The sequence below is a fragment of the Hippichthys cyanospilos genome, chromosome 6 (assembly GCF_059441005.1).
Source record: "Hippichthys cyanospilos isolate Australia breed blue-spotted pipefish chromosome 6, RoL_Hcya_1.0, whole genome shotgun sequence".
Lineage (NCBI taxonomy): Eukaryota > Metazoa > Chordata > Actinopteri > Syngnathiformes > Syngnathidae > Hippichthys > Hippichthys cyanospilos.
Window position 1 is genome coordinate 4,507,895 of NC_142374.1, and position 26,525 is coordinate 4,534,419.

Consider the following 26,525-nt stretch of genomic DNA (forward strand, 5'->3'; position numbering starts at 1 on the left):
GGGTATGATCGAACGAGAGATCGACAAGCAAATTGGTGAAGCGTCTGCTGTAATGCGGACTCTGTACCGGTCTGTCGTGGTGAAGAGAGAGCTGAGCCGAAGGGGAAAGCTCGCTATTTATCGGTTGATCTACGTTCCTGCCCTCACCTATGGTCACGAGCTGTGGGTCGTGACTGAAAGAACTGTGACCCTCGGCTGGCCTGGGAACGCCTCGGGAACCCCCCCAGAGGAGCTGGACAAAGTGGGCGAGGGGAGGGAAGTTTGGGCTTCTCTGCTAAGGCTGCTGCCCCTGCGACCAAACCCCACATAAGCGGAAGATATTGGATGGATTTTATTTAGTAAGGAGGGAAAACTGCAAATCTATCTGAACTTATGTGAAACAGTAATTGAATCCCTTGTGAAATCACAAAGCAACTGTTTACCCACACCTGCTCTCAATCAGCTGTCTTGATCAGCTGACTTACCGTTAATTTTTTTGACAGTACAGAAAACCGTACTTTGTTTTTTAAAGTTATCCAGAGACTTAATTGCAATATTTTGCTGCTCAAAGGTGGGTATTTTCTGCTTTAACGTGGTTCCAGCCAGAATTGTGTGCATTGTGTGTGTGTGTGTGTGTGAAAAGGTCTATTGATTGTCCAAGCCCACACATCCGCTTTGTCTTTACTCAAAACCTTGTTTCTGAACGTGCTAGCTAAATTATCTTGGCATGATAACCTGCATCTTATTTCATCATCCCTTCTCAGTTTTTCTATTCATTATGTATTAGTTTGGCCCATAATGTACATTCTTACCTGAAAACAGCCTTACGGTTCAATACAGCAGCAACCCTTTTTTTATTTAGTCTATCTAGCCTCTTTACATGTCTGCTCTGGGGACAATTGTTTTTTCATATAGGGTCAAATAGGTTTGTATTATTTTTTCTCCCCTTTATAAATAAAATCATCATTTTAGAAGCTGCATCTTCTATACTCGATTGTGTGATATTTTTACTAGTTTGATTAAAATAAATAGTTGCGATCGATTAATATGCAGGTCTACATACCTTGAATGTTAGGTGGGCAAAGAAGAATGGGTGGGAAGGAGTCGCTGCATCCAAACTGACCATTTCTTGCTGTAAGAGCAATTCCAGGATGCAACACTGAAGGAGCTGATTGTGTAATAGGCTGTATTGCAAAAAGTGAAACAGAATACAGTACGTCAGTTTATTCTGATGGCCAAAAGGAATTATAACCACATACAATAGACAAATTGCAAAACTTCACCTGAGTGTGAACTGGTAAGTTGTTGTAAGCCAGAGGGAGGCCGGACGAAATGGTGGAACCAACAAGTGGTCTCGAGAAATGAACTGTGTTCTGGTTCAACACATCAACAACTGCACTGTTGGGACAACTGTGGCACATGTCCATGATGTGAAAAGATGACTGCACACTGAAGATAACAGAGCAAAGTACAGTAATTAGATAAAGCGGCTAATCTAAACTACCCTTCAAAAGACACAGGAACAAAGAGACTTATTAGCTCACACAAGATGTCAATATTTGGCAATGACCACCAAATTGAGTTCAAGTATTGGAAAAGACCAACATACAAAGGCTATGTGAATGATAAACGGTTTTGTTGTTTGCAACAACTACGTACATCAAGCATGTCTGACTTATATGGCATTTTGCAATTTAATATTCGCCTCAAATAAAGAAATGTTAACATTTGTTCAGCACGTGGTTGACATAGCTTCAAGAAAAACTGTAAAGACAAAAAAAAAGGCAAAATAATAAAACTGTGGGAGCAATTCATAACAAAGATAATAATGTTGATGTATCATGTAGGCTATCAACATTAACCCTGTGGAGTGCAAGGATTATTAATTATGACTATTGAGTTGGGGCTTGTTTAATACTATGGAGACAAGTGAAGTACATGTTAACTGTTATGATTGTAACACTTATTTCTCACGATATTTAACAAAAAAAAAAAGTGCACAAACAGGTTGAAAGTTTGGCAACATCAGTAGGACAACAATCACCTCACCGAATCTCTTCATAAACAACATTTAGGGTCGTGACCAATCCTGGCCCCCCGATGGCGGCGGCAACCGCAGTAGATTCAGTGTAAAGTGGCGAGGGAAACGCTGTACAGTAGGAGGTTTGAATTATTTTTATAACATACATTATGTAACATATAAGGTACATGGACGCCCGTGTCACAACGTCCCTGATTTACGTCATTTTCATGTTGTAACGTGGAATACTAAGTATTTTCATCCCCTCTTGATGACATTTTCCTGGTTATGCGACCAAACTACCTGTCATGACCCTAGGGGCTTGGCTGTATTGTTTTGCCTCCATCTGCTGGCATTTTTACGAAATTGCACTTATTTACTATTGCCGTCTAACTGCTTCCATGCAACGCATGACTACTATGCTGGTCTGCTATTGGCCGGCGTCTCCACACGGAGATGGTGGTCTGCTATTGGTCAGTATCTCCTCACGGAGATGGTGGTTTATTATTGGTCGGTCTCACTTGTTTAAAATGGCGGAATGGTAAAGCTTTGTTCGATTGTAGGTGGTTACATAACCTTATTTATAGTGCATTTTACTGATTAATTCAAAGTTGAAAGGGTTAGCCATGGGCCCCAAGATTGCTAGTGATAAAGAAAGATGATGATTTATATGGAAACGATGCTGGAGATAACCCTTATTGGGGAATATGGGCATAACAAGCGGCGCTCAAAAGTAAATAAATACTTTCTATATACGTACCACTTACTGTACTATTTTGGTAACAATTTTTAAAGTGTATGTACAATTTTGATGTTTTTACCCATGATTCTAAACGCATTAGCTATTTAACAGGTTTGGATTGCCCGTCATACGACGAATTCACCTTACGACCCCAACCGCGGAATGGATTAGTGTCGTAACACGGGGGCCCACTGTATCGGGTATAATCTCAGGTTTTGGACAGATGTTATACTAGTTTGGTTAACAGGTGCATGTTTGATGCTGCTCACTGTGGTTCAATGCATGCTAAGGGAGTTTGTGTGAGTGCTCACATGCATAAAAATTAGATGGAACATTGCTCATAATATGTTGCCGTGATGCTATTTATTTAGACTAAGCCAAAAAGGAAAGGAAAAGCCACAGGCATAACATTGTCACTTGTTGGGGGGGGAGTAAGTGGAAATTATGTCTACTTGGGTCATGGCATTATGCGTACATCACAGTCTCAATCGGGGTCAGACAATTAACATAATCCTCTTTGCTAACAAATGTAAACAGATATTCTGAATGTTTCAGAGACCCAGTTTTCGCACTAACCCAACCTTCAACTGAATGGAGAATGCATGTGAACACGTCATTATCTTGCCGCATCTTGAAGGATTTCCAAATTAGTTTGATTGCAATTTTTTTCCCCACTTTTAGACCAAAACGAATACCAGCGTTGTTCTTGAAAACTTCCTTAACTATGCCAAGGCACATTTTTGGTCTCAAAACATGATGTAGACTGTGGTTGTAAATTCACTTTAAATTCACTTTCAGGCCTGTTAAATTACTTTGAGTGTGTGTGTTTGGAGAAACAAAGTGTGCTGCCCTCCTCTGTTCAAACCAATTAATATGTAAATTTACATATGCACAATCCCTTACCCATATGCACTGGAAACTAAAGGGCAAAATACAAAATATACTGTATGGCACTGTGTCAGAATCAGTTATCAAAGTCTTACTGGTTACTATGAGAGTGGTCCAACAGATGAGTCATAGTAAGGAAGGGATGATTGAGGACATTGGAGGGGACAGTTCTGTCTTCTGCATCTATCAGCAGCATGCTCTTCAGGAGAGATACAAATTCCCTCCTGTCCGTTTTCTCTGCTTGCACGTCACTGCTGTCAGGACTCAACACAAAATTCACCTGTAAAGAAAACACGGGGAAACACATTCGCACATAAATATGACAATAACCGGAACCACACTTACTTGAAATGCTAATGAGTGATGAGTTAAAAAAATAAAGAAATAAAAATTGCAATTCAATGTTGTTTTTTGTAGCACAAGTTAAAAAAAAATAAATAAAAATTGTAATTCAATTCAGTTTTTTTTGTTGTTTTTTTGTTTTTTTTAAAAGCACAAAACTGCAGTCCAGTCTCATTTGTTTACAGAGTCATGGTCCCCTCAAATGCCTTTCCCTGTAGCCAAAAAAAAAAAAAAAAAAATCCTAGGAGAAACACTAATGTTTAGACGTACGTGCGCAATATCCTCCAAACAGCTGAAGATGTATTTTCTGGCTTCTTTGGATTTAAGTCCTGTCTCTTTTTCGTGTTCCTCTGTTGTCTGGGGGGAATACATAAATACATAAATAAATAAAGTGTACACAAAACCCAAAATATGGTATAAAAGACAGAATTTCCGAATTAGGTTTTTACAAGTCATGTGTATTTAGTTGCTTTAAAAAAGAAAAGGCTACACACACCCATGTTCAATTTTTTTGTTTTACTGCTACTGAAATACAATATATCAAAACATGACCATGACAAAAAATCTGAAAAAAATATTTTTAGACTATTTATGTGGCATATAAACTGTACGGTGGACTTTTTATGTCTTCAATTTATCTCATTGTTAATGTGTTTGGATGCTCTTTTCGTTGCACATGCAAAGTGGGATTATACCTGCATTACGATTGCCAGCCGCGCAACCTCATCGATTCAATGATGAGTAATGACGAGCAGAAAAAGATTTTGTCTATTTTCCTTTTCATTTCATTCATGAAATCGAACAACAAAACTTTTGGCCGCTTACAGAAGTATTTATCCCCTATTTTTGATAACTTATCATGGCGCTTACATTTTCAAATCATTTGACTGGAGAATTGACGGGCTGATCAGTAAAGCGCCGTGCGCAAACATTGGAGGCTCATCAATTGAAGTCAAAACTTATTTTTCATATAAGACATGCAACAGGCTGCAGTGTTTGCTTACACAACAGGTCCGACACTCATATTTATCAGCCACATACTGGCACACAGATACTTCCTCATTGCCCCAAATGCATCATGGTAGCAGCCACCAAAAAAGATCTATGATTTTAGGTATTTACCTCAATGTCTCTTTCAATTGAAAACACAGCATAAATTATCTTCACCTATCCAGCCAAAGGCTATAGTAACCGTGACGATGTCCCTGCCAACTCCTGCTATTTTCCTCCTCTCAATGTGTAAATGACCATTTAAATTGCAGCTTCTACAATCAGCAAGTTGTGTTTCATCAAATTGCGATCAGATTGAAAATGCAATTAATCATTCAAGCCCCTGTAAGTACTGCACTTTTGTGACTTAGTGTTGGCATGGCTGTCTTGCTCACTCAAATCAGCAAAATGCCTTTTACAATGGAGTTCTTTTGCCTATCAAAGAAATTACTACGTCTGTAGGAAAATTACACAAAGGCATTCTCACAGCCCTTTTCGGTCTGAGTTCTAGAGCGAGGTTGGAAAAGGTTCTGACTAACTGTGCCATTGTTGCTGTGCAGCCTGAAGTGCAGTGGGGGGGAAAAAAATCAAATACACATGGCAGAACCAGGCTGTGGAATCGGTAAAATGAAAAAAATTATCCAAAAGCACAGAGTTTAGTTTGGTTAAAATCAGCTATGGGAGCACTTTTTGAGGACATGATTCAAGCCAGAATTATGTATATATTTTGATGTGTACATGTACTTTAAGTCTCCATACATGTACCTTAAGTCTCCAGAAGGGGTAAGGAGATTCTGACGCTTTGCAGAAGAAACGGGAGGTCTTGGTGCCCTTGTTGAGCAGGTGCTCTGCTGGGAGGCCTTGGGTTTGAGAGATGTAGCGGATCTGACAAAATAAAGACCGTTAAAAAGTGAATTTTATGACAAAACATGAAAAATCTATTCAGGTTTGATGATGCCAATATAAAAAGCCTAACAGAGGGGGCAATGTTAAAGCAGACAAAAACACATGCTGCAAAACAAACACTGAACAATAATGAATGTCATGTGGAAAAATACTCTTAGATTTCACTGGCACATTCTGGCAATATAGTTGTTTAGCATGAACAGCACAAGACAAACACAGAGCAGACAGTATTGAACACAAGACCCCTTGAACATGCACAAAATGATCATAAACATGCATCTGCAAACTCCATGATCAAGCTTAGGGTTATAAATACATTTTGCTGTGTCGAGTGATGAGCAGCGAGCCATGGCATTGGGCAACAAACTTTGGGGAGCTCAGGGTGCAAGTGAAAGTGAGTCCTGGCATACCCACTAGAACAACGTTGACTACAGCACAGACTGCGCTCAAATGTTTAGATTCATATGCTGAGGAAAATTATAATTGATTCTCAACCTCAGAGTTTTGTTATACTAAAACCCAGTGACACAATGTCACTTTCAACATGTTGTAGACCTTTCCCAGGCTCTCACTTCCTCATGAGGGGAAAATTAAGTTGGAGTCCCAGTTGTGACATTTAGACCACACAGCTCTGTTGCACATTGCCAAGAACAATGTTCTGATTTATTTAGCATTTAGGCAGATTCCGTACTGGATTTGACTTTCATTCAGGGAGGTGACCTAATGCAGTCAAGAAAATAATGACTGTACACCACATGGTAGTATAAAAGTTGACAATGGAGGTAAATTTAGTACTTGGATGTGATCTCCTGGATAGGAAGGAATAAGCGTAAAAACAAATCTCTATTTTTTTTTACCAACTCCCCGGATAGGACTAAGCGTATAAATAAATCTATATATTTTTTTCCCTAACTTTACCACTGCCCATAATTACAGTTTTAAATGGTAATACAATATGTATTGCAAATGTATGTTAGTGAGCAATATTACCTGATCATATTCCAAAGCACCAGGATAGAGGGGCCAGCCCAGGAAGAGTTCTGCTATAACGCATCCCAATGACCACATATCAATAGCTTCACAAAATGGCAGGCCCAAAATAATCTCTGGAGCTCTGATAAGGTGGAGGAAAAAAAAAAAAGGGGGATCATTAACAGGTTACCTTTTGGAGCTGCTCACGACATATCAAGTAGCGGGACTCACAAGAGATCATCATAGAAGACCATTCAAAGAAATTTGCTTGGCAACACTTGTTAATTAATAGTCAACGTATGGCACATTAATAAAACATATAGGACTATAATCAAGGAACTGTTCAGTTAGAGAGAAATATTCTCTTAGATGTCTCACTGTGTAGATGTAAATTATTCAAAACGAATTAACATTTCCATAACAAATATTGTTGTTGCTTGGTATACTTGGAGGGGGGTGACTGAAAGCTGAGGAACAGCACCCGTCAGAGAGTCCATGTTACGCACATGATGGCACTTTGCCATATTATGTAGTATATAATACAGAACAAAAAATTTAGGACATTGTCCAAAAATGTAACCCGGTAATCTCTCCAATGAAAAGAAATTTGGTATTTATGTTGATGCATGTAGTAAAATATGGTTACTGTAGTTAGTTTGAAACTTGAGTATTATAAGATCAGAAGATCAGCAGTACTGTACTTTCAAATAATATCAAGATAAGATCTTATAAGTATTATAACATCAGAAGATCAGCAGTACTGCACTTTCAAATAATATCTGGCATTGACTTGTAGTCCAGTAGTTAAGGGTGTGCATCTCACCAATGGAAGGGAATTTGGTTATTATGTTGATGCTTGGCGTAAAATATGGTTACATTTACAAATAGAACAATTCAAGTGGATTCAAAGGGATTACAATTTTACATGGTATGGCTGAAGTTTTTAACAGCTGTTAACTTTAATAGTAGTTAATAGCAAGACAAGAGCCTGTTTTGAGTATGCTTGGACCTTATGTTTCAGTTGAGTATAAATATCCAACAAAGAATTGTACATTTGAAATTGTGAGTATTATAAGATCAGAAGATCAGCAGTACTGTCATTTCAAATGTTTTGCAAATTTGACAAGTAGAACAGAAGTATGTATGTGCAAATGAATAACGTGGGTCAATTGCTCAGACAAGACTACTAACCCCAGAACAGTATTAATCGATAGCTGTATGAAGACAATTGTTAGTAAAGCCTCTAAGTAACAGCGCTGCAAATAGCAGCCACTGCTGTGACGAGAACAGTGGGAAATGACAGTTACCAAGCAACAACTCAACCAGAGATGATAACAGTATAGTATGGTCATAAATAGGGCTATTACTTGCCATCACACTTGTGTGTGGTGAGAAGTGAATGTGCCTGCAAGTACATATACAGCTCTTGCTGTAACGATTTTATATAACAGTCTTTTGTTTCTTATTTTTCTATTTTAAGGGGAGGAAAAAATATTTCCTATCAACTCCATAACAGGAAAAACCGTGAGTATACAATGGAACAAAACACAAAGTTTGTTTGTTCCATTCAAAACAATGTGGAAAATGCATTGTTTGTTATTATGATCAACAAGGAAGAATCTCATCGCGAGTTCCTCCTGAAAAAAACTTTTTTTTTATAGTTTTAGCTCACTGTACAACAGGATGGAATCCATTTGATACTCTGCTCAATAACTAAATACTGCTCATACAGAGATGGCAGATGAGTTATGCTCCTTAAATGTGTTTGTGTTTGAAGATAATTTTACAATTTTTGCTAAAATGAAAAGAAAATTTGCCCCTGAAAAACGGAACCATTTTCTGTTTTTAGACTCAGACCAAGAAAAAAATGTACAGTGTTCGCTCACTTTTTTCCTGTTAATAGGGATCGGAAACCCTGTGAAAAGTATTATCCGCCAAGTAGCTGACTGTGTTTGTCTGCATTTAAGATCACTTTTTTTGTTGGCGGTTTTGAATACACCTTTTTGCTTGAACTGTGAAAGTTGCTTCTATCCTGTGTAAACGGCTTTGCTGTTAAAATGTGTCTGTATTGAATGGATAAGTAACTGCCCATGTGTGACATCACGTCTGTCTGTTCTAACATGTTATTTCCGCATAGTATGTTTGCTACAACAGATGAGTATCATGTAAAGGTGGAAGGTGCTTTGTTTTTAATACAACACAAAATTCATGAACACCTATGGATGTTGAGATTGTTCAATCCTCACTTTATATGCTTTGTCACTATTACAAACCATTTTGAAGAACATCAAGCATGGCTTGTTCTCCATCCCCACTGTCTCAAGCCACAACACTTCACCAGCAACCACTCTACATGACAGTTGATGGGCATTTGAAAATTCTGGCATGCATCAACCATCCAAAATGTCCATTTCCAACTTTTCTATCTCCATAACCACCTATCTCAAACAAAACAAAGACAGGGTGACAAAAACAAAAGAAAGAGGCAAACACACACAGGAGTTGCCTCTATGCATATTGCTTCCTTGGGTTATCCAACAGTCTTGTAAAAAGAAAAGGACTCATCATTCTCCTGTCATAACAGCTCATCACAAAACACAAAACTACAGTAACAGCATGAAGGCATGCAAGCCTGCCCCGGAACTTACCAGCCACACAAGAGCCCGACTATTGGGACTGTAATGTGAAGATGAAAGATTACAGAAGATTTTTTTTTTTTTTTTTTAACATATCCGGGTCCAATCCACATGTGGATGGTCCTTAAATCATTGGTCAATCTAGCGTGGTCTCTTTGTTTTGTTAATGGTTTAATGATGGTGAATGATTTTGGAGGTACAAGGATTCCACACAACACCAGTGATATGTAGGACTCTTAACTACTATTTGAAATGCAATAACCAAAGGAACCAAACTAGAAAAAGAAATTAATCTTCTGTTTGGTTTCTCTGCAAATGTGGCTGTGAGAAAGGTGATCACCTCATACGTCAGTGACATCCCATCTTAGAGCAAGCACTTAACTTTCTGTAACATGAATAAGCACGAGAGTGACTGCACGATTCCACTGCTACTGATGTGAGTGGTGTTTGAAGTCGTAAGACTGTTGTAAATGTTTGGAATTATGACATTTTCATATTTTTAGGAATGGCACGTTGGCATACAGGTTAGCATGTCCGCCTCACAATGCAGATCATGGGTTCTCTTCCAGCGCTGGCCTTAGTTTGGGATGTTCTCCCTGTTCTCTCATTTCGTTTCTTGTAATGGACCGGACCCGGTATACTCAGTAGATAGGGGGACTGCCCCATGAAGATGGAAAACATTTCTGCCAAAAATGGGGGCAGGCTCCCCTCCCAGAATATCTATTACTTCTATCGCAACTTTGATTATATCTGCGTGTACTCCACAGGCCTTTTTTTCTCTTTTTTTTGCTTGTTTGTTTCAAGTACATTGCTGCAAACAGAAAATCTTGTTTTTAGAAAAATAAAGTCAGTTCTGCAAAGTGAGCAACATTTTTTAACCCCTTTACTAAGACTTTTTTTTCTCACATTTTGCCCATCACTCATATCTAGACTGAGCAGCTCAAGCAGCCAGCCTAGTTCCGCCACATTACTTCGAAATACGTAAGTCATTTTTGGTTGAGATTTTGTGAATTTTGTTGAGTTCATTGTGTAATCTCAGTGAAATATCCAGCTTTTGGGGCTGGTGCACAGTGGCACAACCACGTGCACAGAGGAATGTCTATAAATGTTTTTCTTGGATCCAAATATGGGTTTTCACATACCACACTTGTTCAACAGTCTATCCTCCCCCATCATCAACCCTCCTCACAATGATCCCCTTCTCACTTAGCAATGATATTGCTACCATTGTGCAAAATCAAAATGCAAACACAGAGCCACCATACACAACAAGCACAAGTGCCACACAAAACCATGTTATGCAACAACTAAAGCCCCACGCTCACTCGTATTCCAGGGGGAGATATGTGCAAATCTGGCCTTCATTCATACTTTGAAGAAATGTTCTAAAATCTTATATTTCTGGCAAATGATGTTTTTTTAAGAAGTCCACATATTAGGGTAACGTGCATTTACAAAAATATTGAGAATGTTTTTTTTCTCTAGATCAACAAGTACTATTGTCCCAAACTAAATAAAACAGGCAGGTTTTGCCACCATATTAAAAGACTGGAACAGAATGTTGCACAAGTGAAAGCAATAGTTTACAGGCTCCAAATCATAATTTACTTGCTGAGACTTGTTAGACAGAGCATAAAACAAACAGAATGGCTTGCCTGTGTGTACTGTGGTTTTAGTTGAAATACACAGTTTTGGACATTATGAAGAATACATTTCTCACAAATGGCAACAAACTTTATGAGGGAATAAAAATAATCATCAACAAGTAGCTATAAATGTACACCTGGGCTTGCAAATTGTTGTTAATATTAGTGTATGCTTTTGTATCTCATGTTTTGTTTTTTTAACAAATTTTCTGAACTTTGAGGTTAAGCAGAACAAACAAGAACCTAAGTGATTCATGGTTCCTCAATAATCTTACTTCCCCCTCTCTTACTCAACTACAAATACAAGATGTGGCTTGTTGAACCCGAATGGGACATATGTGTAGTACATGAATTTAAGAATACATTTAGCTATGAAAACATACGAGGGGGGGACAACATAAGATAAATCAGTCATGAAGTGAACTACAATCTATTGACTAGACTAAACATAGAACATACTTATTGTGAATTAATTTTTCGACTTTACTTCCCTTTGTCTATTCACATTTTCACTATTGCATTATTCTGAATATATTAATGAATATTGTATATCTCTTCCAAACAATTTAATCATATGAAAGCATCCATACAATCCTTTTTAATGAAAATATAAATTCTTTATAATGAAAATATGGAGTCTGCTAGCAACTGGAATTAAAAACGAGAAACTGAAAAGCCAACATACATATACTGTAAAGGAACACTGTCAATCTTGAGAAAATTTAAGTGAATCGTACGGTCCTAAAAAAAATCCAGCAATTAATTTTAACTTCATGTGATACTCAAAACGCTCAAAAGAATGCTGCATTGTGTGTACCCATGCCACAAAAAAAGTTCATTTTAGTTTAACAGAAAATTGGCTTTAATGGGCAACCACTCCCTCTTTTTGTCCATTGAACAGATTTCACGAAACCGGTAGAGCAAGTAACCTCGGTACATCATGAGCAACTGATGTTAAATGTACAGCTTTGAGGAAAAAGTACACCGTCTCTCACCTGTAGTATCTGGACTGTAGATAGGTGGAGCAGACAGCCTTTGAGACATGGCTGGCGGAGCCAAAGTCAATAACCTTAACTCTGTATGGCTGCCTGGACGGGTCTATCAGCATGATGTTCTCAGGCTTCAGGTCAGCATGAATCAAACCCAGGGATTTCAGTTTCTTTAATGCAGTTGCTACCTACAAAAACAATATGCCAATGAGTTACAGGTTGTGATTACAAGAGGAATATCTTAAACTGGCTTTATGGTCCACTAGTTGACAGTGTGCAGCCCACATTACCTGCAACAGTATTGGCCTGATAATTTTTAGTGGTAGTGGGCTGAACTTGTTCTGCTTAAGGAAGTCATAGAGGTTTTGCTCTAGCATCTCAAACACCAGACAGGTGTGACTGCGGTGCTGAAAGCACTCCAGAGCACGCACCACATTGTGTTCGTCTGCGTTTTCACTGCTCAACCGAGCAAGGATCTCCACCTGTAAGTAAAATGGCAAGTAAGCATAATGAAATGTAAAAACTATATTTGACATGCGTTTCTAATAATGGCTCTGTAACGTTCAATTAATTCTCACCTCAATTTGTCCCTGACGTGCATACGATGGATGGTTCTTCAGTATTTTAACAGCCACCACTTCATTTGTTCCCCTCTTCCAACACTTCACCACCTGGCCAAAGGTGCCACGTCCAAGGAACTCTAACACCTCATAGCTGTGTTTCAATGAACAGAGAACCTCATGCTGAACTAACTGATAGTCACCATCTGCTGTTCCCGGTCTGTTTGTGGTAGCAATCGACTCACTAGTGATGTTAGACCTGATTTTTGTCCCATTTGATACATTCCCATTGCCGGACGATTCCCCGACCTTGTCTTGAGACGGCAGCGTCCCCTTACACCCAACTTTAGCAACATCATGATTCCCTGTACTAGTCTGCAACATTGTGGTGAAAGAAGGCAGTGACGATAGATTGGATATCTCCTCCAATATCTGCATGGTTCCAACACACTTGTTATCCTGCCGCAGTTCTACCACTTCACCTCTCTTCTGTTTGCATCTCTGGGTCACACCTGAGTCTAGGTTGACATGTCCCCCACCTGCTTCATTTATGCCCTTTTCCTCTTCATATAGTGCCCTTTCCTGCGGTCCTTTGTTCTGACAGCGAGAGCCCTGCGCTTGGATCCCAGCAAGGTCGTTTCCTCTCCTTTCCACAGCACGCAATCCCAATGGACAAGGCCTTGTCTCCTTGTTTTCTTCAACTGCTGTTGCCCAGTGCAGTCTTTCCAAATCATCAACTGTTGATGGTAACACGTTGTTGGGATAGGCAATTCCGTAGTTGACTCCAATCACATAGGTTTTCGGTGGGGGTGGTAGGGGAAAGGCTCTGGTGGTGTTATTACTGTGGTGGGCTCCCCCTTTGTGTTTGCTGTTATTGGTTCCTAAGGCACTTGTTTGAACTGAGTGCAGGGGTGATGGCTGAATCAAGACTTGTGAGGCCATGCCTGAAAGAGGAAAAATGAAGAAAACCAGTCACATTAGGTCCAATCAATCATTTTTTGGTGAGCAAACGTCCTTCTGTAAAAGAAGTCCTGGGACAAAGAGGAATAATACCAGGAATAAAACCAGTACTGATGACTTGTCAATCACAGGTCTGATCCAAGTCTGGAGTTGACAGGGAACTTTCTAACTGTGAGATGATTGGGCACACAGTGTGCCAGATTGAACACGTGGAGTAAGAGTTCTAAATTCACCCTTTGTTTTTCTAATATCATTTTAGGTCAATGTCTCTTTATGAATAGGCTTTTATTTTGTGAGGGATATCTTAACCAGGGTCCACATTAGGAAGACTATACACCAATTTAACCTTAGAATAGTGAACTCTGTGGATTACTTTAAATTGTAAAAGCGTGTGGTGAGTACACCGAGACTGAGTGCACATGATAAGGAATCATATCCCATACCTTGTCAAAGTGTGACTAGTAAGTTCTGCTCCCAGACAGCTTTGATGGCAGCCAGATGGACAATGCAATTTGCAAATTAAATTTTAAAGTTTGGAAAGAACACCTGTGGTAGTAGGATCAACAGACAAAAAAAACATCTAGGGACTTTCTGGGGTTTTATGGGGAAAATGCAGTCATATCTCTGCACATAGCGCCTGACCTGAAGAAACCTAGTAAATGACCCAATGATTCAACATACTGCGTCTGCGCTAAGCTAGACCACATGACGCAGACATGTTAATGAATGAGAGCGGTCCCACATCCTACATATGTACCTTGGCTACGCCATTGTGATGTGGTTCGCCAACTTTATGCAGGACTTAAAAGATATGCGACATTGCCATTCGCCCTGGTTAACTTCAACAACGCAGAAAGTACCAAACACGAAAAAGAACGTGATCTAAATCTGGATTTAAAAAGCAAAGCCCCTCCACATAGACAAGATTGTCTTTTCCATTGCTGATTGTATGAACCAAAAGTGACAGGTTCTCCTTCTGCTAGGATTTATATTGTAACCTGACAGTTTTCAAAACTCCCTCAACACCTGTAGTATTGCAGTTAATGGTAAATGGGTCAGACAAATACAATAGCAAGTTTTAGCGAAACACAAAATAAAGCGAAACCCGATGTTCGAGTCAGCCCCTACTAATGACCTGTATCTCCTTACGGTTATGAATCCAGGTGCCACGTGGCTCGATAACTAAGTCGCTTTAATTGTTTTCAACTTTTATTGGTCGCTATGTCCATTTGTAAAAATCAGTTGTGAAATGACATTAGAGACGCGGAACACTGGGTCACTCACTCGCAGCTTCGCAGGGATGCGCTAGCTAGCTAGTCGGATAAAAATATGTTAGCAAAAATGCATAACATGTAGTAATCCCTTATTTTAATACATTTCGATATAAATTTTAACCTTTAGCTGCTGGAAAATAAAAGTTGAGAGGTAAAGGAGGTTGTTTTTGTAGTATTGCCAAAATTGTTATCTCTGTCCAAAGGAAGTACGTTGTCTCCAACTCAAAACTAGTTTCATCGAGATTGATTTTGACATACACCTTGTCTAAAAGGCTGAGCTAATATGGCACTCAAACAGAAAAGGGGAACTAGCCTACTGTAATAAGAGATGAGGGAAGCTTGTTGTAATGTAGCGGGTCAGTTTCACACAAAGTAAAACCGCAATGCAAGCAGGACAGCAGGAAATAGTACACCATGAGGCTGTTGATGACTTTTAAACTAGAATAGAAGTCAAATCTTAACTTGTTGAAGACAAAAATAAATAAATAAATAAATAGGATCAAACTTTCAGCCTAAAAATACTAATTTGGCTAAGTTTTAATAGAAAATGTTTTACTTAATTCCGGTTCCCAACACAGTGCTAAAAATAAAGCAAACACAGAAAAAGTGCCACATCAAGGCAAGAGTGTTATGTTACTCATGTAGCAATGTTACACAGGCCTGGAACTGGAATGGAAGGCAACAACCCAAGCCATTAACATTTTTCTCGGAAGTGACGTGCAATCTTTTATGTAGTAAGTGAATACAATTTTACTAGTTTACAAATGTAAAAACGTGGTACTATCACCCGACATTATGCCATGCCGAAGGGGTATAAGCAATTTGACGTTCCTTTTAAATCAGATGGGTTAATTTGAAGCACAATGTATTCAGAATGTCAAGGCGCACTAACAAAAATGTGTTAACAACAAAGGACCAAAAGGGACTAAAGATTGTTTTCGGTTTCAACGCTCTGAGACAATGATGTAAAATCATCAGACTCAAACACTATTTTGGTTGAAAAGAAATGCCTGCCCAGACCCAATGACATTCCCAAATACTACAACTGTCTTAACACAAGTTCAGACAAGCAGATTAGGTATGCTTCTAAAACCACCTGATCAAAGAGCAGACACAGAGTTTCAATGTTTTCTTACATATAATTGTGGTATATTATATTACACAAAAAAGTGCATTGGTCCACAATAGCCAGGAGTCACCAGAAATTCATGCAGCTCCTCAAATTTTTCAGTCTCAATAACCAGTTTTTGTTGCATGTAGTTTTATGTAGAGACACCCAGCTTTTGGTAATGTCGCTATTGTGCAATATTTTCTCAACCTGATGACTGTCTTCACTAAGTTCCATTGTACTTTAAATTCTTTTCTACATTTCCCTTGACTGATAACATTGAACAATGAGATCCCAGTAATACTGTTATTTGCTCTGCCTGACCACAATATCAGAGCATGTGGTTTTGTTGTAAGACAATACGACAAAAATGTCAGAAAATGTATACTAGAAGATTTCAATTTTATTTGGAGTTAAGGTAAGCCACATCAAATGGGAGCTGTTGAGTATTTTTTTATTATGGTTCGGGGCTTGCGTATTTGAGAAACCACGTAAAATATACAGGACTCCACTACCTAAATTACCTCAAAATAATACATTCTCAGAAATAATTCATTCTAATTCTATCAACACAGGATAGCATCTTAATAAAATTTGGTTTGACATTACCTTTTAAAAAGACTATCTTTTTTTCTGTTTAATGGTGCAAAGCAACATACTAATCCAGAGGTACGCAGAAACAGAAAAAAAAATATATCCATCTACCTTATACACAATGCAACATTACAACACAGCCAAGAAACAGATAATGTGAGCTTAGCATCCCAAGAGGATGCCTCTAATATGGAAATATTTTAATGTCGAAAGAGGAGTGCGCGCAATGGCAATTTGCAATGTGTGTTAATTGAACATTTCATGCACTGGAAAGAATAGAGGTGTTTTTAACATAACTTATTTAATAAGCCACCTGAAAAACTGACGTGACCACTCCTCCCGTTAACCCTCCAAAAAAAAAAAAGAGCTTGAGACATCCGTAGGTACTAAACCTGTGGGTGCCATTTGGAAGTAATACCTCATTTTGCCGCAAAGTGATGGATCTCTAATACATGGTCAAGAATACTTATTGGATGAGCTTCTTGATGAAGAGCAATGTCTCATTACAAAAAAAATCAAATAAAAACTGAAAATCGTGGGAATCTGGGCACCTCAAGATTCTATAATGATAACAAATCAGGGAATGTGATTGGATTATAAAATGATTATTGATGTATCTTTATTTTTTTCCATACTGATGCAATTCTTCATAAGTGAATTAACACTTCCGTTTTCATATCGCGATTTTCAAGGACGTTTCACAATGAATACATGATTCAGGCAATCGTACGTCCATGCGGTGGGCTACGTTCTGTGGCCACAGCTGCATTGGGGTGGGCTGTCGGTGTGGCTGCCCGTGAGCAGATGCGACCCTCTGACCACCAACAAGCATTTACTAGTGTGGGTGATGCTGGTGCCAGGGTAGGTGCTGCACCTTGCCCAAGGACACAACGACACACGACTCTGACAGAGTAGGATTTGAACAAGCGACCCTTCAGTTTCCAGACGACCCGCTCTACTGTTTTCAGTTTGTGAAAAAGCAGTTTGTGTACTTTGTTGACATCGTAGAAGCCAAAATGTTAGCGCATTTCTGCTTTTAATTTAGGACTTTTTTCCGCACAGGGAGATTAATTGCAGTTATCAATGTTTGTGTGTTAAATGTGCATGCTTTGGGCGTGTTTCCCAAAGTATCTCCGAGTTGATGGGTACCATGCTTTTTGGTTCTGAAATGTTTATAGAACTTTCTTTATTGAACATAAAATAATTAAATAATATAAATTTCAATGTTTAAGTCGTGATGAATCTAAGAGTTGGAAATTTCACCTACCACCAGTAAAAATCATACAAAACATTGATTAACTCACTCATAGTGTCTAATGAGCTGATCGCTTGTTAGGATAACAATGAGTGCACCTACTGTATGCAGTATGTTGACATGAGGAGCAGTTTTTATCATTGGGCCCCATGTTGAGCGTTGGTAAGCAAGGCACCTGCTTGCTGAGGCTAGGCCTCAATGCTAACATGCTCTAAAGTCAATGTTTACAAGTGTTTAACTCCATTGATACATTATCAAATCATATTTTGTGATGAATGAGTAGTAAATGATACTACTCATAATCATTAATAGGTAACCACTACAATAGCACATACCATACATGTAGTTCTTAATGCTGATACATCAACGGGTGCTAAAGCCAGCTGTGCTAACATCCTATTATTGATGTTAATATATTTTGGTTATATGAAATGTATGAAGCTTTCAGTCATCCTCTTCTTATGAGTCATGTTGATACAAGGGATTCAAGTCTCCAAATATAGTTACATGTAAAAGTCATTGCTTTGGACTTTGAGTACCACAAAGAGTGCTACAAATGAATTTATTATTGTTTTGATCATGTCATGTTCATTTGTAGACATGATAGATAAAACTGCTTTGGGTCAAGTCATTAATGTTAGTATTTATATTTTTAGCTGTAAACTGTGTTAAAGCAAGACAATCGTCCCATTTTCAGTACTGGTTTTCTGAGAATGTATTTCATAGAAAAGTAACATTAAAAATCGCATGAAATCGTGAACTGAATCAAAGATCCAAGTGACGTGTAAATTGAGCAGGGCCCCGTGGAACTGACTTTTGCAAATCTGAATTGTTAACCAGACCCCCTAGTACTGGCTACTGCTTTGTATAGCTTTAAATTAATCAACCAACTAGTTTTGAAACAGTATTTATAAAGGAATAAAATTAAGATAATGTAGTTGGTGGACTTCAACAGATTGAGTAGTTGTTCAGCTGAGCCCACAAAGGAAAACATTATTTCAACCATTGCCTGTGTATTCGAGGTTTTATGCATTGCATGTACTGTATATTAAGGGTGTTATGATACCCCCAAACTTTGATCAAGAGAGGAAGGTACACAGAAACGAAAAAAAAAAAAATATATATAGCAAGGACTTATTTTTAACTACAACCACGGTCAACACCCACAGCAGGTCTGGAAAAGTACGTATAGTGACTTGATGCAACAGACTAAGTAAGCAGTAATAGAAAAAAAGCCTCTACCATGTGGCTCCTCAGGAGCAACTATTTTACCTTGTTGTGTCCTTGTCATGCGGCCGTGTCAATCAGAACTTTGCGGGGCACTTGTTCGGCCCTCATTCTCTCTCTCTCTCAACCTGACACACACACACACACACACACACACACACACACACATGCACTCGCGCTCCAAACACAGATGAATATCCCGTCTGCTAAAGAGGTAGCCTGATACCCCACGGCTTGGTGACCAGATCCGTGACTGAAATGGAGAGCCACGTACCACAGCGGGTACTTGTGGAGATGAACACTTGTGAAAGAATACCAGCTGTACATGCAGTGCATTAGTGATCAATCTAGGACACAGTAACCATATGGAAGGGGAGGGGGTGGTGTTGGTGTTAGGGGGGAGGGTAGAAACAGTCTGGACACCTGTTGAACCCCATGTTAAAATTAAGTGATAGACAGCTCGACCTCTTGTGTTACTTTAGCGGTTTAAAGCCAGATAGAATAAATTAGTCTATACTGTATGTACTGTACTTTGAGTTACGTGAGCAGCTTGTGTTGCATAACACGAAACGCTTCATGACAGATCATTCAAGTTAGTCCACGGCCATTTTCGCGACATCCGCTTTGTCAGCTCAAACTAGTCCAATTGGATACACGTCGAAGTTTACCGCCTTAACTGTACTTAAATGACGGCTAGAGATTCGTGTCAAAGCTCGCATGCGAACGAAAACACAACGAAGTTGGCTAGCTAGTGTTAGCAAACAAGCCAGCAATGGGCGAAGTCATTTCGGTGCATCGTCAATACACACACAGCCAGGCGAATATCTCTCCCACGCGAGTTTTATTTACTACGATGACTTACCTTCAGTAAGAGCCGCAAACCAAATGAGTCATTCCGTCAAAGAGACTAGCAGCGAGAAGCCACGCCAACGTCGAACCCTGCATCGGCGTTGTTGCTACTGCTGCCATCTTGATCGACGTCGAGTACAGCTCACAGACTTTTTGCACATTTGAAGCTCCAAATAACAACAAACAACTAGCAGTTACCGAGGTCGGCCATGACCCGCGGTTTCCGGAGACGTCCCACGTTTCGTCGAACGTTGGTTTTGAGTCTCCTCAGAGCGAAAAAGCGGCGTTTCTAAAGTTCTGCATGGTAATACGCCTTGTGTGGCTGACAGACGTAGGGGGCTGCTTCTACTAGCTGTTGCTTCCTCGCATGTGTGGAATGTTGGGTAGGGGAGGGAGGGGGCGGGGAGACAAGGTGTCCAAATGTCAGCCGCTGACGACCGAGGAACTCGATATCATGACTTCATCGAGCTATCATTTACAAAATACAAGAATTTTCAAACGATATAGAGGGAATGTCTGTTAAAAAACTTGACAGTGGTATTCTTATAATATAATACAGTTATGACCATCATGTGAACAACAAAGATCTTAAACAGTAAAGTCTAGTAGTAAAAACGTTATTAACCTCCACAAAGGGAAACAAAGTGCTGTGCAGTCAGTGTCCAGTTTGTACAACTTAAGAACCACCTTTGTAGTTGTGTGTGCGTGTGCGTGTGCGTGTGCGTGTGTGTGTGTGTGTGTATATATATATATATATATATATATATATATATATATATATATATATATATATATATATATATATATATATGAACATACATATGAAATGTAATGCTTTACACTACTATTTGATTACATTTATATTACTCTCACCAGCATAAATGGAAAATGGATTTGCCATTCTAAACGTAGCTCATTAGTGTATGCTCATTACACATCCAGTGTAAGGTTGTCTTAAGCCAAAAAACAGTACAAATCGTTTGATCTGTAGTGTATTGTAAACCTTTAAAGATACAGAATCTTCTTTATGTGTTTTAATCGCTTTAATACTTACCTTCACAGCATAGTTATGCATTGTTTATGCTTTAGAAAAAAAACTGTTAGTGCATTCCACAATTTAAATATTAATATCAAATTCAAATTCAGTCTACTAGATTAGGAACAGACGTTTCAAAAATAGATGGTTTCGGTGGGACTAACGTTAGCATCTAGGCTACATCATAGTTATTGTGTTTAACATACTGTTTAATGTGAGGTTTCATATGCTTCATTTTGATACACATTGACCACAACTATTTATAGGCTATTAGCAAGTGTGCAGTAAACATTTGTGTTAGCTTACCTTGTCATTATTGCTAGTTGTGACAGGGATCTTGCTGACAAGGTTTCCGAATGCTGATGAATCCACTGTAGAAAGTGGCAGCATATCTTTTACGTATGATATAATCTGCCACGAAACTTCTAACATCTTGAGGTGGAAGTGGCATCCCCGAGCAAGAAAACTTTTTTTTTTTTATCTCCACTCGCAAACCCCTGTGTGTTTTCTTCTGGCTAACTTCACGTTAATAGGACACAACTCTAAATGCGTGGACAACTCTTTAAGTGTAACAAACAAAGTGCATCTAACGAATATATTCTTCAAAGTAAAGGCCGTATGTCCATCTGGTGTACATATTCAACATGTTGTCTGCTGCCTTCGCACTCATCTCTGGACTTCTCTCCTCTTATCTCGCACTGTTTTTGGAGAAAAAAAACAATGCAAAACAATTTCATGTTCAGTTGGGGTTTTGTTGTTGGGGCGTTTTGTCCACTTTTGTAGTTTATGTCACTGTTCCCTTCACGTCTGCTTTTCCTGTCTGTGTTCTCGTTTGTTTGATTACATTTACCTGCCCTCCATGTGTCATCCAATCCACTTCCCAGGCCTCTAATTCCCTTCCAGGTGTTGCGTGTTTCCCTAATTAGTCTCCTTGTATTTAAGTCCCAGTTTTGTATCAGTTATTTGTTGGGTCATTTCCTAATGCCTGCTGTTTTGTGGCCACACTGAGTCCACTATCTTCCCTGATTTAGTTCCTACCTACCTGTCTCTGTTCCCTGGTGCCTTCTGAGAGTTTGTTTCTGTTTAAAGTTTTTTGTTGTTACTTTTTATATTTCTTTTCCTGTTGATCCTGCCTCAGTTTTCATTAAAGCGTCCTTGTTTGAGTTACATTCCTCTGTTTCCTGCATTTTTGGGTCTCCTTCCTTCCACACCACCATTCACCATGTCCAAATGTAACAAAAAATGTGTTGTAATACATTGCGTTACTCTGATTTGTAACGAATATAATATTGCTATTTTTTTGTGTGTAATATATACTACTACACAGCAAAAAGTAATGTATTATAGTACCGTAATTACATTACTTTTGTAATGCATTGCTTTCAAACCTTCTCTCAAACACCCCTGATTCAAATGATTAGGCTCAATTTCAAGCTCCTGCAGAGTTTGCTAATAAGCTAATCATTTGAATCAGGTACGTTGGAGAGAGAGAACCAGAAAACCAACCAGGATGCTAGCCCCCGAGGACTGGAGTTTGACACTTAAAGTCATCAGTTTTTTCTGGCTCATCAGCAGGAAAGTTGTCACTCATGACAACGCACAGCCATATAACACTTTGCAAATTGAAGGGATATAGTGCTTTTGCCAATGTGTCACTATAATACAATTTGGCAATTATCTGTTTTGTTTTCCAATTGGAGCTTAATTAGGTTTTAAGTTGAGCTACAATATACATTTGGAACTTATTAAAAAAAAATAATAATAAAAAACTGAAATAGGCTGTTTATCAGCTAATCCAAAATGTAAGACCATCATTAAAAAAATAACAAATAACTTTGCAAACCGGAACGAAACATTTTCTCAAGACTAAGTAATGAGTAGCTCCACGGATCTTGTTAATCATTATTTGTTTGGGCATGCTTGATGGCTCCACGAAAGAGTTAGCTGTCTAGAAGTGATTGCCATAATTAACAACTTCCCTTGTCGTCCATCCCCAAACGTTCTCTGTCGGAAACACAGTTCCGATAGGTAAATTATGTATGCACCACTGCACTCCTTCGTTAAATTATTTGAAAACCAGTCTGTTGGTTGGTTGACTGCTGCTAGTTAGCACGTCTTTTGACTTCCATATTATGGTCTTTCTTGCTGGACCGTACTTCAGACGTGCTTGATAGGTATAATTTACCTATGGAATACTTTGTTATAATGAAATATTACAAAAATAGGGCGTGTCAAAATTATTATACGGTATATCGATATCCTCGCCCAGATCTACGCTACGGTAGGGTTTCTCTGGGTACTAAGACTTCAACATTACAAATTATGTAAGTTAGATTGAGATACTAGTTGTATGACTCATTTTCGTCAGGCCTGAAAGTGATAAGAGGAATAACCAATTCAAAATCCTCAGACTGTTGTTGTTTGACTGAAGAAAACACAGCAATGCTAATGCATCTGGAGGTGCAGAAGGAGGGTTGCCACACGCAATTGTCTGAGGTTTCTCCCCTTTTCATGTCTTCCTTATCACCCCATTGTGCCTAATGGAATGGAATAGTCACAGTTAAAGCATGTTATGTCATCTTGACCCTGTTCTGATAAAGAAGGGTGTATACAACCTTCACTTGTCATAGACCATGGATGGACTTCACAAGATAAGCAGTCACTTCAGAACAATGGTCAGAGTTCATGGCACATCTCATCATTGTCTGTGAGCACTGAGCAGTGTGACTTTCCAACGTGATACTGTAGTATGAAACTGACTCGGTTACAATAATTCAAGTTAACTGAGTTCATATAAGTTAAATTGAAGAAGAAATACATGCATGCATTCTCTATGTTTTTATGAGGAGTATTTTAAAGTTGAACTTGTGATTACGACTTGTAATAATTCAAAATGTGTATTTATGGGGGGGGCACAGTTAAATTGATATACATTTTGGGAGACAGTCTTTCTCTATTTTGACCTTTATAGGGCACATATATTTTACATTACAATTTCAGAGCAATAACAAATTAAAATGAAAACAAACACAAAAGTGCATGTACAGTTTATGTGTAATTTCAACTACTAACTGCAGTGATTCCCAGGCCACGGCATACCGGCGTAGGCTGACGTCCATGAGAGATCATCAGGTGTACGGTACTGTGGGAATCCAATTTAATTCAAAATGATTTAAGATTTGTGTGTGTGTGTGTGCGCGCGTGTGTGTGCATGTGTGCGCGCGTGTGCGTGCGTGTGTGCATGTGTGTCTTGAATTCCTCAAAGGAATTCCAATTACCAAAAAAACGCTTACCTTATTTGTCGTCAAATTTTGATGATTAATTTCAAGCGTTAGCTAAAAGCTAAGCAAAAACAGAACATGCACACTGTGATCATTCAAGATTCAAGAGATTTATTGTCCTATGTATAGTTGTACCACACAATGAAATTCTTATTCTCTTCACTTCCCTGAGCAGCAGACCACATTCCACAATTGAGCAATAAATAAATAAACAACAAACAATGTCCTGCAGTGAAGGTAAGGCTGCTCCAAAGATGTGCAGTGAGGGCTTAAGCAGATGCTGGAGAGCCTTCCTGTCTTGTGCCGTGCAGTTGCCATACCAGACTGTGATGGAGGCGGAGAGGACACTTTGGATTTTGTATCTGTAGAAGTTGTCAAGAGTCTTTGCTGACACCACGCCACAACGTCTGCCACCTCTTTTCTGTATGCTGTCTTCGCCCCACCAGTGATCAGCCCGATGACTGCGGTGTCCTCCGCATACTTAATTGTGCTGGTGTTGTTTTGGGAGGAAACACAGTCATACGTGGAGTATGTAAAGCAGGGGGCTCAGCACACAGCCCTGGGGTGTCCCTGTGCTTAAAGTCCTGGTGCTCTGATGTGCGGCTGTGGACTCTGACTGATAAAGGTCGGCCGATGAGGAAGTTCAACTCCCAGTTGCAGAGACGGCATGCCAGACCAAGTGCAAGAAGCTTGTCCGTCAATTTGTCAGGGATGACTGCGTTAAATGCTGAACTGTAATCAACGAAGAGTATCTTACATATGTGTCCTTGCCCTCCAAGTGTGTGAGCGCTGTGTGAATGGCGGTGTTGACTGCATCATTCGTGGACCATTTATGTTGGTATGCAAATTGTAGAGGGTCCACGGTGTCTGGAATGGTCTTTTTGATGTGCGTCATGACAATCCTCTTAAAGCACTTCATTGTGATTGGAGTGAGCACTATGGGACGGTAGTCATTCAAGCAGGTCAAGGTGCATTGCATGGGGACAGGCACTATGGTGGTGGCCTTGAAGCAGGTGGGGACAGAGGCTCGTGCAAGAGACAGGTTAAAGAGGTCAAACACATCAGCTTGCTCTGATGAGCAAACCCTGAGTGCACGGCCGAGGATGTTATCTAGGCCGGCTGCTTTGGGTTTGTTCGGCTCAGAACCTTGCGCACCTCTGCTGGTGTCACTGTGAGAGGAGGATCCCATGCACACTCCACGCCCAGCATTTCAGCATGACAAAGAGTCATACTTAATATTTTTACACATTTCAATTCTTTCCCATTTACATGGATAAAAAAAAAAGTATTTTTTTTTCTGAATACAAGCAATGCCATAAATCAAAACAGGTATTGACAAACTAAACTGCTAACAATGCAAGAGGTTGGTGAGCTGCCAAAAGACAACTGTACAAAATTCCAACTATGATTTCTTTTTTAAACAAAATGTAAAAAATAGATAAATGCCACTCAGGCAGCTCTGAGCTTCGCTTACATTTTAACACAATTTCCAACATTAAAGATAAACATGCAGTAACACAATTTGAGAAAGTCCATGTCAAAACCATCAAATCTGAAAAATTGCATTTAAAATATTGAGCCACTGCAAAAATTGAACAAATTGGGCTCTTTGAAGTTCACATTTTATAACCTTCCATGCCTGGGGTAGACGGCTCATTTTCATACAGCAGCACGTTTGCTAACACCTTAAACCAGAGCATAATTACAAAAAAAAAGAAAAAAGAAAATGAAAAACAAATAAAGAACATCCATCCATCATCTTAGCCGATTGTTCTGACAAGGGGCGTGTTGGAGCCTATCCCAGCTGTCTTTGGGTCGTGAGCGGGGTACACCCTTAACTGGTTGCAGGGCGCACAAAGAGGAACAACCACTCATACTCAAACACACCTAAGGACAATTTAGAGCAGGGATCACCAACCTTTTCGAAACTGAGAGCAATTTCTTTGGTACTGAGTAATACAAAGAACTAAGATGCATAGGATATTACGATTTAGGGCAGTGGTTCTTAACCTGGGTTCGATCGAACCCTAGGGGTTCGGTGAGTCTGTCTAAGGGGTTCGGTGGAGCAGCGAGGTCCACCCCTCAGTCTAGTCTGCAGTTAGTGGGCACAGTCCTTGAAAGCGTCCTGCTCTGAGATTTCCTACCGGTCCGCTTTGAGTGAGACCACCCTATCAGACCGCTTAGAGAGGGCTGTATATTTGAGTGAGACTCCCTACCGGTCCGCTTTGAGAGCGCTGGATAAGCAGCAGAGTGAGACCTCCTTCTCAGTCG

At 39.3% G+C, this 26,525-nt stretch overlaps 1 protein-coding gene across 1 annotated transcript in view; it reads right to left on the reverse strand.

Annotated features, from left to right (window-relative positions):
* Positions 1 to 20,255, reverse strand: part of hipk3a (homeodomain interacting protein kinase 3a) — a 28,428-nt gene extending 8,173 nt beyond the window's left edge. Inside the window, exons 1-10 of the mRNA XM_088417154.1 lie at positions 19,951 to 20,255; positions 12,689 to 13,614; positions 12,401 to 12,592; positions 12,117 to 12,298; positions 6,858 to 6,981; positions 5,727 to 5,846; positions 4,242 to 4,328; positions 3,725 to 3,909; positions 1,263 to 1,428; positions 1,043 to 1,163 (exon numbers count right to left, since the gene is read on the reverse strand). Coding sequence (XP_088273280.1) covers positions 1,043 to 1,163; positions 1,263 to 1,428; positions 3,725 to 3,909; positions 4,242 to 4,328; positions 5,727 to 5,846; positions 6,858 to 6,981; positions 12,117 to 12,298; positions 12,401 to 12,592; positions 12,689 to 13,612 — 2,101 coding nt within the window. The 5' untranslated portion in view covers positions 13,613 to 13,614; positions 19,951 to 20,255. The remainder of the gene's footprint in view (positions 1 to 1,042; positions 1,164 to 1,262; positions 1,429 to 3,724; positions 3,910 to 4,241; positions 4,329 to 5,726; positions 5,847 to 6,857; positions 6,982 to 12,116; positions 12,299 to 12,400; positions 12,593 to 12,688; positions 13,615 to 19,950) is intronic.
* Positions 20,256 to 26,525: the final 6,270 nt, after the last annotated feature.